Here is a 16,163-nt window from a genome sequence, read left to right as displayed (position 1 = left end):
TGTAATATACAGTATGTATTTATTATGTACACCAATTAGGCATAACTTTATGACCACCTGCCTAATATTGTGTTGGTCCCTATTTTTCTGCCAAAACAGTCCTGACCCGGTTCACAACAGTTCCTTCCTTGGACCACTTTCGATAGATACTGACCACTGCAGAGCGGGAACAACACCTGCTAATATGCCCTTATTTTTATATTTACTTTAGTAAAGCATATTCAATCTGCTCTTCCCATTAATATCTAAACATGTCCAATCCCACACACAAATCTATTCTTTATTTGATTCATCTTCCCATGATGTTGCCATTCTGGGTGACTTTTTTTTCTTCTGTTACTGAGGTACATGTTGTACAAACAGGAAGGACAAAGTTTTACGCACTCATTTGCAACCTCATATGCAACCTCATTCATTTCTACCCCGAAAACTGTGTCATGTCCCCGAGCTTGAGAATGACACGTGAACCATGTGAACAAGTGTATGTGTGGAAATGCTTCCTTTGTGTGAACCTTTTTTTTTTTTTTATTTTATAGGTCACATTACAGATACGTACAGATAACACTCTTGAGAATAACATTTAGGAATAAAGAAGAGGTTTTACAGAGTACAACAATGGTCTGGTTTTAGAGACTTTTTCACTTTTTAATGTTGGGCGTTCACTGACCCTGTGGTAGAACATCGAGCAGTTCTTCTGTGAAACATCCTGTCAGCCTTTGTCTTGACTTGAACTCCATTTCCTCATTTGTTCTGTTTAAACTTGTTATTTTCTGGAGAAATAAGACAACAGTCAGCATTATGTCAGAATGCAAAGATTAATATTGAATTGAAGCATGAGCATTGCATTTAGCACTTTTTTTTTTTTAAATACGTTTGGCTCGACCATAGCTGTATATATATTGGTAACCATTCAGAACCAATCATACCCTACCTACGTATGTGCAATATGCAGGGCCTTTCTTAGCCTTTTTTGCACCCTAGGCGAGTTTCCTATTGTCACCCCCTGCCCCCAATAGCTCCACCCTCACACCACAATGCTGCACTCCCACACCATGCAATCATTCGCAACCTTAAATACAAAAAGTTAAACACATTTAAGAATCATTGCAAAATTGCCTGAATTCGAGTATGCCAACATATATTAAACTTTAGGAGAACAACAGGTATATAATTTAAATGGGGGAGGGCGAGGGCGAGGGCGAGGGCATTGGCCGGGCAGGCGACTGTTTACTTTGCCTACAACAAAAACGGTGCTGGCAATATGCTTCGTTAACCATCTAGACAGTCATGGCACTATTATTTTAGCTTCTGATTCTGAGCTCTTCAATTCTTCAATAGGATTTGTCAGAAGTTAAGCAATTCTTATAATAAATGTATTCACATGACACCTAACATGTCATATCTTACTACAGACATCCACCATGGTATGGGTTCGGATAATCGACGAGAACGACAACGCTCCAGCTTTTGCTGCAAAAGAGTATGTGACCATCCTCACTGAGGGTCCCGACACGATAGGGGCCACGATCGCTACGGTTACGGCTACTGACCCAGACGAAGGACTAAACGGGACTCTGCAATACGCCATCACGTTCGGCAACGTTGCTCAAACGTTCAGCATCAGTCCCACTACGGTAGAGGGTTCCGGAGGACAGTTTGCATTGTGTGTAAATCAAGAAAACTAAACATTAAGCTCTGTGTGTTTGTGTTTCTGCTTTACAGGGCCGGATCACGGTGATGAAAGCGGTGGATTATGAGATCAGCGGTGGACGCTACACCCTGATCATCACTGCTACTGATCAATGTCCAATACCGCAGCTCAGACTGACATCTAGCGCCACTGTGTGTGAAAAATTATAAGCATACAGTATCTGCAATACACTTTATGCAGGTCCTCACATGCAGGTCCTCTGATATTTATATATTTTTATCATTAACGTTATGCTTTAGGGGTAGAAATAGTTTTCCCTGCTTACACTAATTTAATAAAATATCAAAGTATGAAACTTTAAAATGGGGCTCAAACGCTATTTCATTCATTGAGTTATCGACACTGTTAACAAGGATTCTCATGCTAAACATGGCCAAAGTCATAAAAAAAAAAGCAATTTGGATGTATTTCTGTTCCAAATACACTCCTTCCGAGTCTGTATAAGTTTTGGACAGTTTTTATTTTTTGATCAGCACCCACCATCGTGCTTTATTCGGTTACAGAAGCACTTCACGGGACACGCTCGAGAAGAATGTCTCCGAAGAAGTGTGTTTTGGGATGTGAGGGAAGGAGAACCATGTTCAGTACTTACCATATAGATACATCCTGCTGGATCTGATTGTTAGCAAGAGTTAATATAAGACTATAAAGTTTGTGTTCTATTGCTCCTTTGACAAAACAACTTCCAAACAATAAAACTGTAAATATGTCCTGGTTCAAAGTTGGACAAATCACCAGCCAGGGTTCTTTTGGTAAAGCCGACATTTCTGCAAATGTTTGCTTGCCTGAGCTATAAGTTTATTTTTTTATGTAGTCACTGATAATCACTGATGGGAAAGTGACAGAATGAAGCACAGTGTTTATTTTCCAATACTCTTTTTCTATTTACATGTTGGACAGTCATATAAAGCATTTCACTACATGTTGTACTCTGTACAAATGTGTATGTGACAGACAAAATTTGAGTTGATTTGATGAATAAAATACATTATAGTTCTCTATTTATTGCTTTAAATGAATGAGGAAATTGATGTAAAAATGTTCATGTGCATTTATCTCCTGCTGAGAAATTTGTATAGGAGCATTTGTAAAAGTGCAGCTACATTACAAAGTGAAAAAAGTTGCAAACAAACATGTAGTCTTTGTTTTAATCCCCTTGTGTTTTAGGTGCTGGTGAATGTGATCGATGTGAACGATGTGACTCCACAGTTCCCGAATCATTTCGAGGGCCCATTTGAGATTACAGAGGGCCAGCCGGGGCCTCGAGTCTGCACACTGAGGGCCACTGATGAGGACTCTGGTCTTAATGGAAAAGTGGAATTCAGCATAACAGCCGGGGACCCCAACAGTGAGAGTTGTGTGTGTGTGTGTGTGTGTGTGTGTGTGTGTGTGTGTGTGTGTGTGTGTGTGTGTGTGTGTGTGTGTGTGTGTGTGTGTGTGTATATGTGTGTATATGTGTGTATATGTGTGTATATGTGTGTATATGTGTGTGTGTGAAATTAGACCCATAATGTGGGTGTAAGACAAATGTCAAACATGTGATTCAAATGCTCTCAGTGACGATTGCCATATGAGTAAAAAAGTGAAATTTGAAATACCACATGCGTCTATTTAGGCTGCTATTCAGAATATAAACGTGAGGATGTTGATGTCTCATTCTGGGAAATCCCTGTCCTATGGTGAAATCATGCCCCATTTTGCTAAACAAAGTTCTGGAAATTACACGCTTTGCTAAAGTTAGACTTGTTTGCAAGTATCTGCAAAGTTTCTAGTTTTTCAAAATCTGATTTTATTTTTCCAAAAATTTAATGGGGGGAAAAAACCTACATTTAAAGGTTTCATTCTGATTTTCTCAGTTTCCATTGAAGGTTTCCATCAACATTATACGAAAGCTGCTGCAGGTACTTCACTGTAGTTGAATTTGTTGTGAAAGATATAAGCATTATATTGTGCTAATAATCATGCAAGTAAGACCTGATTTGCAGGATTTTAGGTGAAGTGGCTTTTTCAGACCACCACACATTTTAAATGAATGTGAAAGCAGGTTTTCAGGTTAATATGATTAGAAAACTGTGAAAATGGAAAAAAAAATTCTGAGTGATCTGTATAAATATGAGTGTGTGTTATGCAAATCTGAAATTTATTTATATATTTTTTTAACGAGACAATATTATCGGACTATTAATGTATTATAAGATTCTGATATTTTTCTTGTGAATGTGAAAGATGATATGAATGTGACAGTGTATATTATGTAAAAGTGAGAATGGTATCGTACATGTGAAAGCGTTTTACTCAAAGAATTTGACTTGTATCGAGAGAACGTTTGTTTGCATTTGAAAGACTTGAAGGTTTCTCTATGTTGTGTGTTCCAGATGAGTTCATCGTCTCTCCTGTGGAGGGAGAGTTGAGAGTCAGAAGAGACGTTGAACTAGACAGAGAGACTACAGCTTATTATAACATCACGGTTACTGCTAAAGACCTGGGGACTCCTCCACGCAGCAGCACGGTACACACACACACACACCACACACACACACACACACGATGTCATCTGATATTCTTCTAATACAGTATGTAGCTTTGAAAAACAACAAGCAAGAACGATGTAATAATGATTAATACGATAAATATTTTACATTTTATTCCATTTTCCTATTCATATTTTACTTTTTAGCAATGTGCATGTAGAATCAGTAAATGAATATTTTATTGCATATTAATAAATCCCAGCCCCTGTCTAAAATATTTTTTCTCTTACAAATAAATGTTTATCATTTTAAAGAATTTTTTTAATGAATATTATGTTTGCATTTAGTTCAGATGAAATAGATATTTCATTTAGTTGCTTTTATATACAGATTTGCTGGTCCAGAAATGATTTTCAGTGATTATTGATGATATTATGGCAACCACATAAAGCATTTATCGTTGAAACAATGCTTTTTAAATGTATTTCTGATTTCTGATATTTATATATTTTTATCATTAATGTTATGCTTTAGGGGTAGAAATAGTTTTCCCTATTTACACTAATTTAATAAAATATCAAAGTATGATACTTTAAAATGTGGCTCTAACGCTATTTCATGCATTGAGTTATTGACACTGTTAACAAGGACTCTCATGCTAAAAATGGCCAATGTAAAAAAAAGCACCCACCACCATGCTTCATTCGGTTAGAGAAAGCACTGCACGGGACACGGACGTTTTGGGACGTGAGGGAAGAAGAACCTTGTTTAGTACTTACCATATAGATACATCCTGCTGGATCTGACTGTTAGCCAGAGTTAATATAAGACTATAAAGTTTGTGTTCCTTTGTTCCTTTGACGTCACACCTTCCAAACAATTGCAACCACAAAAAGCATTTATCATTGAAACAATGCTTTATAACTGTATTTCTGCTTTTAAACAAAAACAATTAAAAAAATGTAATTATAATTGTTATATATTTTTAGGCTACATGACTTACTATTTAAAGCTACGACTGTGTTTGTGTGTGTGCAGGTTATAGTGGGCATTGTGGTACTGGATATAAATGATAACGACCCCATATTGATGAACTTGCCCCTGAACACCAGTGTGAGTGAGGGATCACCTGTTCAGACTTCGATCGCGAGGGTACAAGCGCAGGACGCCGACAGTGGACGCAACGCTCTCCTAACATTCAACATTACAGCGGGCAATCCAGATGGAGCTTTCTACATCAACGAAACTGTGAGAAAATGGGGTGCAGAGTCAGACAGCGAGGGCAGTTTGTTGTTTGGGACGAGGAGTTGATATAACGCCAGCAGTTTCCTTTGGTTTAATTGTTCATTTGGCTTAAACTGGAATAATTGTGTGTGGAGTTAATTTATTTTCCTCTTTTTCTTAGTCAGGTGTGGTTCAAGTGAACAGACCCTTGGACCGAGAAAGAATTGCAGAATATACACTGACTATCACAGTGAAGGACAACCCAGAGAACCAACGTATTGCTCGAAGAGTATGTGCTGTGCTTTTTTAATATTATATATTAATGCATAGTAGGATTTTAAAGCTGATCTCCAGCACGATTTTTTTTTTCTAAATGCACCATAATAGCACATAAAATTCACCATCTTGTAGAATGACTATTTTTTAATTTGGTCATTTGGCCAAAGCTGAATGAATTGTTAGTACAACAGTAAAACCAAAACTATAATGCATAAGTACCTCATGATTTTCGGCTCTTTTTCCAGTTTTGTGTGTAATCTTTTTGCATATCTGTAGACGGTCACCACCACATCACCTTTGATTTCTTTTTATGCCCAACTGCAGGATTCGGAAAATCTGGTGGTCACCATTTTGGATATAAATGACAACCGGCCGATTTTCACATTAACAAGCTACAGAGGAGAAATCAGTGAGAATTCTCCAACAGGTTTGTGACTCAGAGACCTTTTCATAACAAGATGTACAATATATGATCAGGAGTTTGTGGACACTTTGAAATAAGATTTGTACAGTATGTGCTTTTTGAATAACCTCCACTTTCTGAAATTAGTGTGCATATGGAGATTTGTGCTTAATCAGCAACAAGGGTGTAAAGTCAGGTAATGATATAGCATTTCAATTCATCCCAAATGTGTTCAGTAGGGTTGAGATCAGAGCCCTATAGAAGTCCTATCAAGATCTTCCACTCCAGCTCATGTAAAGCATATCTTCATTGATCTGGATTCGTGCACTCGGAGGTCCATGTCTTTGATTGAAATAATACACTGGCTTTATGTAAAAACATCATGGATATACTGCCAGGAGCAAACAAACACTGTTCAAAATATTTCAAACACCTCCCTTGGCCTTAAATGTCTAAATTATCCAAACTAGCAGTTATTAAACCGGTGATTAAGAAACCTGACACTGAATTTCCGAAATATAGTCCAATATTATATGATTGAATTAAATCTGTTCTCTCTAATATCCTAGATAAGCAGAATTCATACACTAAATCTTTCAGTCAGGGTTACAGCTTGCAAATGGTTAAAGTAATAAATTACGAGCTACTGGCCTCTGACCAGGACTACATCTGCTTGCATGTAATACTTGATGGTAATCCAGGTTTTAATACCATCAATCATGATATTTTTTATTTTGCCTGGAACATTTTTGTTGGATTCAAGGGAATGTCTTTTTTTGGCTCACTGACTTTGCTTATCTCACTGGCTGTTATTTGTCTGCAAATATTAAGCGTGACTTCACTATGTATGCAAAAATAATTTTAATGTTACCTAAGAGAGACATTTGCTCTATGCTAAGTAATAGATTTCCTATTAATGTTCTAAATCAGATGCAGTCTCAGCATCTAGGTAGGTTTATAACCTGTTTATGTTGCCAGACATTTTTTCTTTCGTGTCACTTTTACTATTGGTTTGCTCATTACGGATTTAGATCATCGTGCAGATATGTGTGTTAAAGCTAACTTAATTAGTCTCTTACTATCCTCAGTCTCAGTCATAGTTTTTCCAGGATTACCAGGACTGCATAGACAGTGCATCTTTAATTTTCCTGTATTTGCTGAGCTCAGATTGTAGTTTGTTTAAAACACTAAATCTGTGAAAAACATATGGGTATTTAGGAGTGGAATTTCCCAACCAGTAGCCTGGTGTAACTTCATCCAAAATAACCACAACTCTGGTTTTAAACCATGCAATTAGTGTTAGATTTATATTAGCATGCATGGTCTTACTTTTCTTTCAACAATTTCAAGAATTCAAGATTCTTTTGGTTAAAAAAGGCTCATGGGTAACTCCTGGCTACTCCTATAGTGGTTAGTCGGTGAACTATTATTTTTTTTACATACATTTTTTTTCCCTTTATGGGTAGACACCTCAACATTCCATGTGGTTTCTCTACTTTAAATTGGCCTAATTTTAGAGGTTGGTTTTGAACGAGTGTGCGAACGAGTGTTGCCCACTTTGTGGCCGGTGTTCCCAGGATAGGCATTGGATCCATCATTTACCTCATCAGGAAAAACTGTTTGTTGAACAGAAGTGAACATGTGAATAAACATAATGTGACTCCAATTCTTGACTTGTCTTGACTGCTCTTGGTGAAGAGCATAAACTCCCAGAGGGTTAGGTAATTACATGGAAATATTAAGACATGTCAGTTAACAGTTGTGAGATATTCTTGAAATTTTTTGAGCTAGTTACTTTACTATTTTGGGGCTTTTTGGCAAAACAAAAACACCATACTTTGAATAAGAACTGAAGAACAGAACTTTGTCTATTTTATACCATTATGCTTCTCTGTTTCTTCTCTCTGTTCCTCTTTTCCCAGGTACCACTGTGCTTATCCTGAATGGACCTGTTTTGGCTACAGATAGAGATATTGGACCCAATGCTGTGGTAAAATATGGACTGATTGGTCCAAGGATTGATCTTTTCACCATCAACTTTACCACTGGTAAGATACATTGTGCATCAAAACATTGCATTTAAGCCTTTTACTACTTTTCTCTAAAGGACATGATGAAAAAAGTTTACGATAACGTCAAGCTCTTTCTCTTTGCTCTAGCTGTGGTATCAGTGCGTGAAGGTGCCGTGTTGGACCGTGAAGCCTTCTCTGATCCGCGTGTAGAGTTGTTTCTGGTTAGTGAGGACATTGGCGGTCTGAACAGTACCGTTCCTCTCACCATTACCATCCTGGACAGGAATGACAATCCTCCAGTGTTCAGCCCTTCCAGCTTTACTGTGCGCCTGCCAGAAAACAGTCCTACTGGTAAGAAAATGAGGGAGATATAGTTCTCCTTGACAGGGGCAAGGAGTAGCTGTATCTCTGTAAGTTTTAGATGTGACGAAATGTAATCTCAAGATTACTGAAAACAGTTGTTTTCAGCCTAAAAGGTTAAGTTGAGAGTTTAAATTGGGGACATAGTGGATTTTATATGACTTTTTCATGGGTTCCAATAATGCAAAGACGGAATGTTTTGTTATTTGGAGTTTTCATCATTAACTGAATGCATGCGATTTAAAAAAGATTTTATGTATTATTATTTTGCCTGCTTTCCTCAGGTGTTGTAGTGACACAACTCTCAGCCACCGATGCAGACGCAGGCTCCAACGGTTGGTTGCAGTACCGCTTAGAGAGTGGAGCTCAGGATCGTTTTTTGGTCGATGCAGTCTCTGGGGCTGTACTTGTGGGTAATGCTACCCTTGACCGCGAGGAGCGTGGCTCATACCGGCTGGTCGTCATGGCTACAGATCGGGGCACGCCAACTCTGTCAGGAACAGCCACACTCACTATCGTGCTGGACGATGTAAATGACTCTAGGCCTCGTTTCTTGCAGCCTGTACAAACGATCAGTGTCAACGAGTCAACACCCCCTGGTGTAGTGGTGGCCACATTAGCTGCTGAAGACCCTGACCTCCGACCTCGTCTAGAGTATTATATAATCTCGGTGGAAGCGAGGGATGATAATAATAACCAAGTGAGTGGCCTGCAGGATTCGTTTGGGATTGACTTTCACACAGGTGAGCACAACAAAGTCTAAAGTGTATATTCATCTGGTTTGGATCATAGTCCTGTGCAGCTCCATCATAGCTAAAGAAATATACATAAAATTGGCGGTAAATCTTTTATCATAATTACAAACAGTAAAGCCATGTATATTGAACAAAAAGTGAGACTAATAAACCAGGGATTCTAAAATATGAAGAAAACATACCACTGGAGAGCACATTAATAAACACAGGTCTTGGACGACTTATAAGGTCAGACTGGTGCAAGAGATAGAAACATTACAGAGATATATTAAAAGACTAGGCTGGTTGGTTTCAGGACATTTCCTATTATAGATTGGGTCCGGGTGCTAGGAAATGTAGCTGGATCAAAGACTGAAACTCGTGTTGGGGTTTAAAGACTCTGACACTGACATTGACATTGATAAAGACTGAACCAAACATTAAGTGCATTAAGACCAAGAAAAGATTTGACAAGAAAATGGCTAGAGACTGTAGTGGGGTATAAACAGACATATTTACAGAATATGACAAGGAATAGTAAGTTGAGACTGGAACACTGGTATTTTAGAAGACAATTACTGTGCCTCCAGAGGAAGTACACATACTGTATAACAAGAATTACTCTAAAGCGACCATCAGCCACCCATGACCCTGTCGCTGGTTCACCATTGTTACTTCCTTGGACCACTTTTGCTAGACCAAAGCAGACCAGGAAAACCCACAAGAGCTGCAGCTTTGGAGATGCTCTGATCCAGTCTAGCAGTCACAATTTAGCACAAGTCAAACTCGCTCAAGTCCATACGCTTGCCCATTTTTCCTGCTTTTAACACATCAACTTTGAGAACAAAATGTTTACTTGCTGCCTAATGTATCCCACCCACTAACAAGCCATGATGAAGAGACAATCAGTGTTACTCACTCACCGTTCATAATGTTATAATGTCATAATATTATGCCTGATTGGTGTGTGTGTGTGTGTGTGTGTGTGTGTGTGTGTGTGTGAACATTAAATATGTTTCATATACCAACATATTATATTATTATTGCTGTATCCACAGGTGCTGTATTTGTACGAAACCCTTTAAACAGAGAGCTGGTAGCTACTTTTGAGATCATAGTGTCGGTGCATGACAATGCTAGTGACATCATAGACATGTCAGTCAGTGTGCCCAATGGTAAGTATGGATGTTCTGTTTCTCTTATCTTCTTAGTACTATTTTATTTGTTTATACTTAAAATTATTCTCCCTATTATATCTAGCAGAATCACTATACCATAATATCTACCCTAAACATTTATTTTTCTTTAGAAATTATTACAATATGTCTGCAAATTTTGTATTTTATATCCTTATTGATTTGTATTTGTATTTTTTATTATTATCTATCTATATTTCCACTCCATAATCATTTTTCTCACACTTTTCCTGTCTTTCTGTCCTGCTTTCCTTTACCACTCTTGACAGCCAGGCTTACCATTAGCATCCTGGATGTGAATGACAATGCTCCTCGTTTTCGTCCATTTGGTGTCACTAACTTCTCTGAGAGCATTCTCGAAGGAGCTCAGCCTGGCACCACTCTGCTCTCTGTGTCTGCTGTCGATCCGGACAAAGGCCCAAATGGTCAGATCTTTTATGAGCTGCTCAATTTGCCAAGAGGAGGCTATGTCAGACTGGAGGACCCATCAACTGGTAAATAAAAACACAACAAAAAAACACACACACACACACACACACACACACACACATACACACACACACACACACACACACACACACACACACACACACACACACACACACACATATACATACATGTACACATACACCTGCAGTAAAAACAGGATTGCATATGTGTTATTTTGTATGTCTTTATTTTAAAATAGTTCAATAGAAAAAACATAAATAAATAGAAAAGCGATCAGGTGTCCAAACTTGTAAATGATGATGATGAAGATGATTCATAGTCATAGAAGCATTTGTAATAAATTCAGTTTATTATTGTTTTAATGTATGCTCTGATGTATGCTGCATTTTGTCGCTCAGGTAAGATTGTAGCCAATCGTACAGTGGATTACGAGCAGGTGACCTGGTTGAACTTTACAGTACGCACTCAGGATCGGGGCAGTCCACCGCGCTCGTCCGAACTGCCTGTTTATCTACGCATCGTCGACGTGAATGACAACAACCCTGTCTTCACACAGCCATCATATCAGGTACCAGGATTCTCAAGAGATGATTCCTGTATTTACATAGTATTGTGTAATTTTCTGTATTATTTTGATTTGTCATGCACATTTTCATCCTATTTGTGCACAATCATCATGTCAAGTTCAGTCTAACATTTCACATTGCCAGGAAGTGACAGAAAACTTATCGCAATCATGATTCTCAAAAAAGATATTTTACTGCTGAATAAGACACACAGAGCATATATTGGTCTTCACGAAATGAATTATCACATGTCAATTGCTAAAATATATAAACCACTTTTTTTTTTTCGTTTAACACTGAGCATTTACATAGATAAATTGAATTGCAAATAGTGTGCAGTTCTCTTACACGAGCAGGATATTTTAATAGTTTATAGTTTCACTGCTTGACATTATATTCAAATTTTTGCATGTAATATTTCATATAATCAAAAGGGTTCAAGGTGAGAATCCAATCACCAAATATAAATGTGTATAAAGTGTAAAATGGATGTGCAGCAAAACCTTTCTTTAGCTCCGTTTCTACTAAAAAAATATATCACAGTTAGCATGATATTTTTGGAATAAGATCTTGACTTAAGATAACAAGCTTCTATTTTTACTGTTTTCTTTTCTAAAACTAGACAAACCGAATAAAATAGTCACCACAAAGTTTTCTTTGTGAATGCGAAAACAGTTGAGGAGGATTTCAGCTCAACTGCGCTTCACTTCCTGTCATGCTGATATAACCTCAGCTCAGTTTGCATATGGAGTAAATGATTCCTGCACATGGCTTTCAAACTAAGAAATACTCAAGAGTTTCCCAGTGAGAAACTTAGAAGTGTGAGTGTGAATGAATAGGCAGAAAATATAAATTAACATGTTGTTCAGAGAGTGCATTAACGTAGGAGCTACTTTGACAGGAACCTGTTTGCAAGCAAAATATTGATATAGAATGAAGTAGATTTGATGCACATACCTGTATTGTCTCACTTCTGTGTGTGTGTGTGTGTGTGTACAGAAGCCAGTATTTGAGAATGTGGCCTTGGGCACCATCATTGTTAGAGTCAGTGCTACAGATGCCGACTCCGGACTGTTTGCAGTGATAGAGTACGGGCTGGTTGACGGAGAGGGCAAGTTTGGGATCACCCCATCTACGGTAAGTGCAAACGTGTGTGTGAGGAAAAGAAAATTAGATCGAGGGAATGAGATTTTGCAGGTGTGTTTGGGACAGGAAGACTATAATCATTAAAAAAGTGAAATAGCACCTGGATGAAACGCATGGCATGCCATTCTTAATTGACAGAATGGCATGGAAAAGATTCGAGACTAGTTTTGTCACACGCCAACGGATAGCAGCACAAGACTGCATGCACAGTCAAAGGGAGCACCGACTTTCATAATTCAGTGTGCCAAAAGACATCGTCCTGTGTACATCGGAGCTGTGCAACTAGTGCTATTCTGACTCACTTCCGCACCCACCCTACTCCCCAGATTTGGGTCCTACGGCCTTTGCCGTCTTCCCAAAGATAAAAAAAATTAATCCAGCCCATAGGTCGCCATTTTAACACCATTGAGGAGATCCTGTGCGAATTGCAGAGGCTGCTGGACACGCCTTTAAAGGAATTCCAGAAGTGTCAGGAATGCTGGGAGCGCTGTATTGCTTTGCAAGGGGATTTGTTTAAAGGAGATAGTGTGTAAACATAGATAAATAAAGTACTTTCTTGTGAAGTCTCGAAACATTTTGATAGCACCTCGTATTATATGACTAATCATCAGCATAGGGAATGTAACTTCAAATCCTGGCTATTACCCACTCCAAAGATATGTAAGATATGATGTTCCATGCCTGATCCTGTGGTTTCTCACAGGGGGACATCTACATCCTGTCTCCACTGGACCGAGAGACTAAAGACCACTACACACTTACAGCTATAGCCAGGGACAATCCTGGAGGTAGCTCCAACAACCGTCGTGAAAATTCAGTTCAGGTATTTTAAAGACTTCCAGCTGCCTGTGACCAAATAAGTTGGTTTTGTTTTACAGAATCAACAGTGTTCATGGACATCTAGTGTGGTGATAGGATACCACTGAGTTTCTTGCTTTCAAAATTTTGTTTTCTATGACCCATCAACCTCCATCTCGTTCTCTTTCAATTTTTCTCTTTCCCTGTTTTTCTGTGTCAGGTCCTGGTGACTGTACTTGACGTGAACGATTTCCGACCGCGCTTCTCGGAGCGCGTGTTCAGCTCCACCGTTTTTGAGAATGAGCCAAGTGGCACGTCTGTGATCACTCTGTCAGCTACAGATCTGGACGAAGGGGAGAATGCCCTGCTCACTTATAGCCTACAGGGGCCTGGAGCAGGTCAACTCACACACATTTGCATGCACACACACACAAACACACACATACCCAAACATACAGGGTAGCAAAAATCCTTAAACCAGAAATAACCATTACAAAAAAAAAAAAATATTTTGTTGATATATTTAGATCATTTACATCTCTCTCTCTCGTTCTCTCTCTCAGATGCGTTCTCTTTAGATCCTGACACTGGTCTGATCCGGTCTCTGCGTTTGCTGCACAGTTTTGAGAGGTTTAATTTGACCATAGTGGCGACTGATCACGGTCGGCCGCCTCTCTGGGGCACGGCACTTCTCCAAATCACTGTCGTCGACGTAAATGACAACAGACCCGTCTTTGTCAGACCTGCGAATGGCACCATCATGCACATCCTCGAGGTGGGTCTCAAAACATCAGAATGAATGGAGATTCAATAGTTTATCCTTCCATTTATCCTGATGATCTTGTCCTGACATGCTTTAATCTCATGCCACAACTAGATTCTTCTTCTTTCTTTTTTTTTTTTTTCTAGCTGCTTCACAGCAGATAATCCGTCTCCATACAGTTCCTCCCTGTCCTCTACATCTGCCTCTTTCAAACCAGCCACCTGCAAATCTTCCTTCACCACCTCCTTAAACCTCCTCCTTGGCCTTCGTCTTTTCCTCTTGCCTGGTGGCTTCCACAGATATAACCCATGTCCCTCCTTTTTCACACGATCAAACCTTAATCGTGCCTCTCTCAACATGTCTCCAAAACCTCCTCCCTGCTCGGTCCTTCTAATAAACTCTTTTTCTAATCCTTGTCTCCCCTGATAAAAATCTTCAACTGTTTCTTCCACTGTTCCACATAGCAGGTCTCACCATTGTCTTATAAACTTTTGCAGATACATTTTAAATTACTCCTGCCACTCTACACCACCCACTCCACCCTTTCCTTCACTTCTCTATCACACTCTGCATTACTTTGCACAGTCGATCCCAGGCACTTAAACTCCACCACCATTCACCCACATGCACTTTGTCTTAATCCTACTGACTTTCATTATACCACAACTAGATTGCCAGCTGAAATCAAATAATGCTTTTTATTTATTGTTTCCTTTGTATGTCATAGGATAAACCGGTGTTACAAAAAAAAAAAAAAAGCTTTACCACTGACTGTTACAGTATATGATGAAATGTCAAACAAGTAAGCAGAATATAAATGCACTGGAAAGAATTAGTTCAAAAACAAGTTCTGGCAGTAAACAGTGCTTTCCGGTTTCATTTTTTAGCACCTTTTATCTTTTATTGCCGCAGGTGCAAAAGACTAAAGTGAGCAAACCAGATCATGGAATTTGGAAAACATTATGCAAAAACGTTTCACAATGGAATCTTTTTTATGTTGTTTAATAAATATATGTGAAATGAACAGAAATTGAACGGTATTGTTTTTTAGTAAATGATGGTGAAAAAAAACAAACATCATATATTCAGTCATACATGTATGACTCATGATTCCTTATCTCTGCTGTGTGGTTTATCACTGTGCAAGTTAAACTCATCTGGTCACTTCATACACATCTCCCACATTTCAAAACAGGCCTCGACTTGCACCCGTTTGTCCAAGTGCCCTGATGTCAAATGTTTTACGGAAAAAAGCAACAGAGCCTTTAATGTGTTCTTGAAAAGACGGGCATGCTGTAGCATGTTGACGCAGGATTTTTTTGTCATACACCTCTTTCATTGAAGTTTGTCATTCTTGGGAAACTTGAATCAAACGTGTTACTCATCTGTGTGAAGGCATCGACATCCTGCTGGCTTGCGTTTGAATGCATGCAATCACAGGCTCTTTTGAACTTGTCCATTAAAGCTCCCATATCTACTCCACAAAATCATTAAATCAGTTCTTTTTGTGACAGAAAGCTCCATTGTCCATTGTCACATTCAATTTCTAGGATTATTTTAGCTTTGTTTTTACGAATATAAGTTCAATGCTTCAAGTAATTACATTTACGACATATGGCAGACACCCTTATCCAGATTTCATTTGTACAACTGGGGATAAGGGCCTCGATCAGGAGCCCGGAAGTGGCAGCTTGGTGTGGCAGGGATTTGAACACATGACTTCCAGATCCAAATGCCTTAACCTCTCAGCTTTTATTCTTCTCATTCAATAGAATTTTCCACTATAAAAGTGCTTCCCATTGTGAAAAACATTTTAGCTTTTATGTTTGCTTTAAATTCCTTTCTGACAGATACAAAACACTGACACTGGAGACTGTAACATGAAACCACCTATTTCCATGCAGGTGACTGTTAATTTATCAATCAGTCACTCTGTCAAGCAGAACACAAGGGTTTCTTATCATCACAGACTTGTTCATGGTGTTACAACATAGAAAAACATTAAACTAAGCACTCTTTTTGTGTATTCTGAGGTAAAAAACTTTTTGTT

General features: G+C 38.6%; 1 protein-coding gene across 5 annotated transcripts in view; it reads left to right on the top strand.

Annotated features, from left to right (window-relative positions):
• The window catches only part of cdh23 (cadherin-related 23), a 258,601-nt gene that overhangs the window by 227,867 nt on the left and 14,571 nt on the right, over positions 1-16,163 (top strand). For all 5 annotated transcript variants that reach the window (XM_083540380.1, XM_083540382.1, XM_083540381.1 and 2 more), the window contains 17 exons: positions 1,413-1,634; positions 1,723-1,842; positions 2,879-3,059; positions 4,087-4,220; positions 5,221-5,430; positions 5,588-5,695; positions 6,010-6,112; positions 8,011-8,136; positions 8,248-8,451; positions 8,745-9,203; positions 10,253-10,369; positions 10,660-10,884; positions 11,239-11,408; positions 12,406-12,543; positions 13,256-13,375; positions 13,571-13,748; positions 13,914-14,125. In XM_083540380.1, coding sequence (XP_083396506.1) covers positions 1,413-1,634; positions 1,723-1,842; positions 2,879-3,059; positions 4,087-4,220; positions 5,221-5,430; positions 5,588-5,695; positions 6,010-6,112; positions 8,011-8,136; positions 8,248-8,451; positions 8,745-9,203; positions 10,253-10,369; positions 10,660-10,884; positions 11,239-11,408; positions 12,406-12,543; positions 13,256-13,375; positions 13,571-13,748; positions 13,914-14,125 — 3,027 coding nt within the window. The remainder of the gene's footprint in view (positions 1-1,412; positions 1,635-1,722; positions 1,843-2,878; positions 3,060-4,086; positions 4,221-5,220; positions 5,431-5,587; positions 5,696-6,009; positions 6,113-8,010; positions 8,137-8,247; positions 8,452-8,744; positions 9,204-10,252; positions 10,370-10,659; positions 10,885-11,238; positions 11,409-12,405; positions 12,544-13,255; positions 13,376-13,570; positions 13,749-13,913; positions 14,126-16,163) is intronic.

Source organism: Silurus aristotelis, assembly GCF_946808225.1.
Source record: "Silurus aristotelis genome assembly, chromosome: 4".
Lineage (NCBI taxonomy): Eukaryota > Metazoa > Chordata > Actinopteri > Siluriformes > Siluridae > Silurus > Silurus aristotelis.
This window is presented reverse-complemented; position numbering and strand designations above follow the sequence as displayed.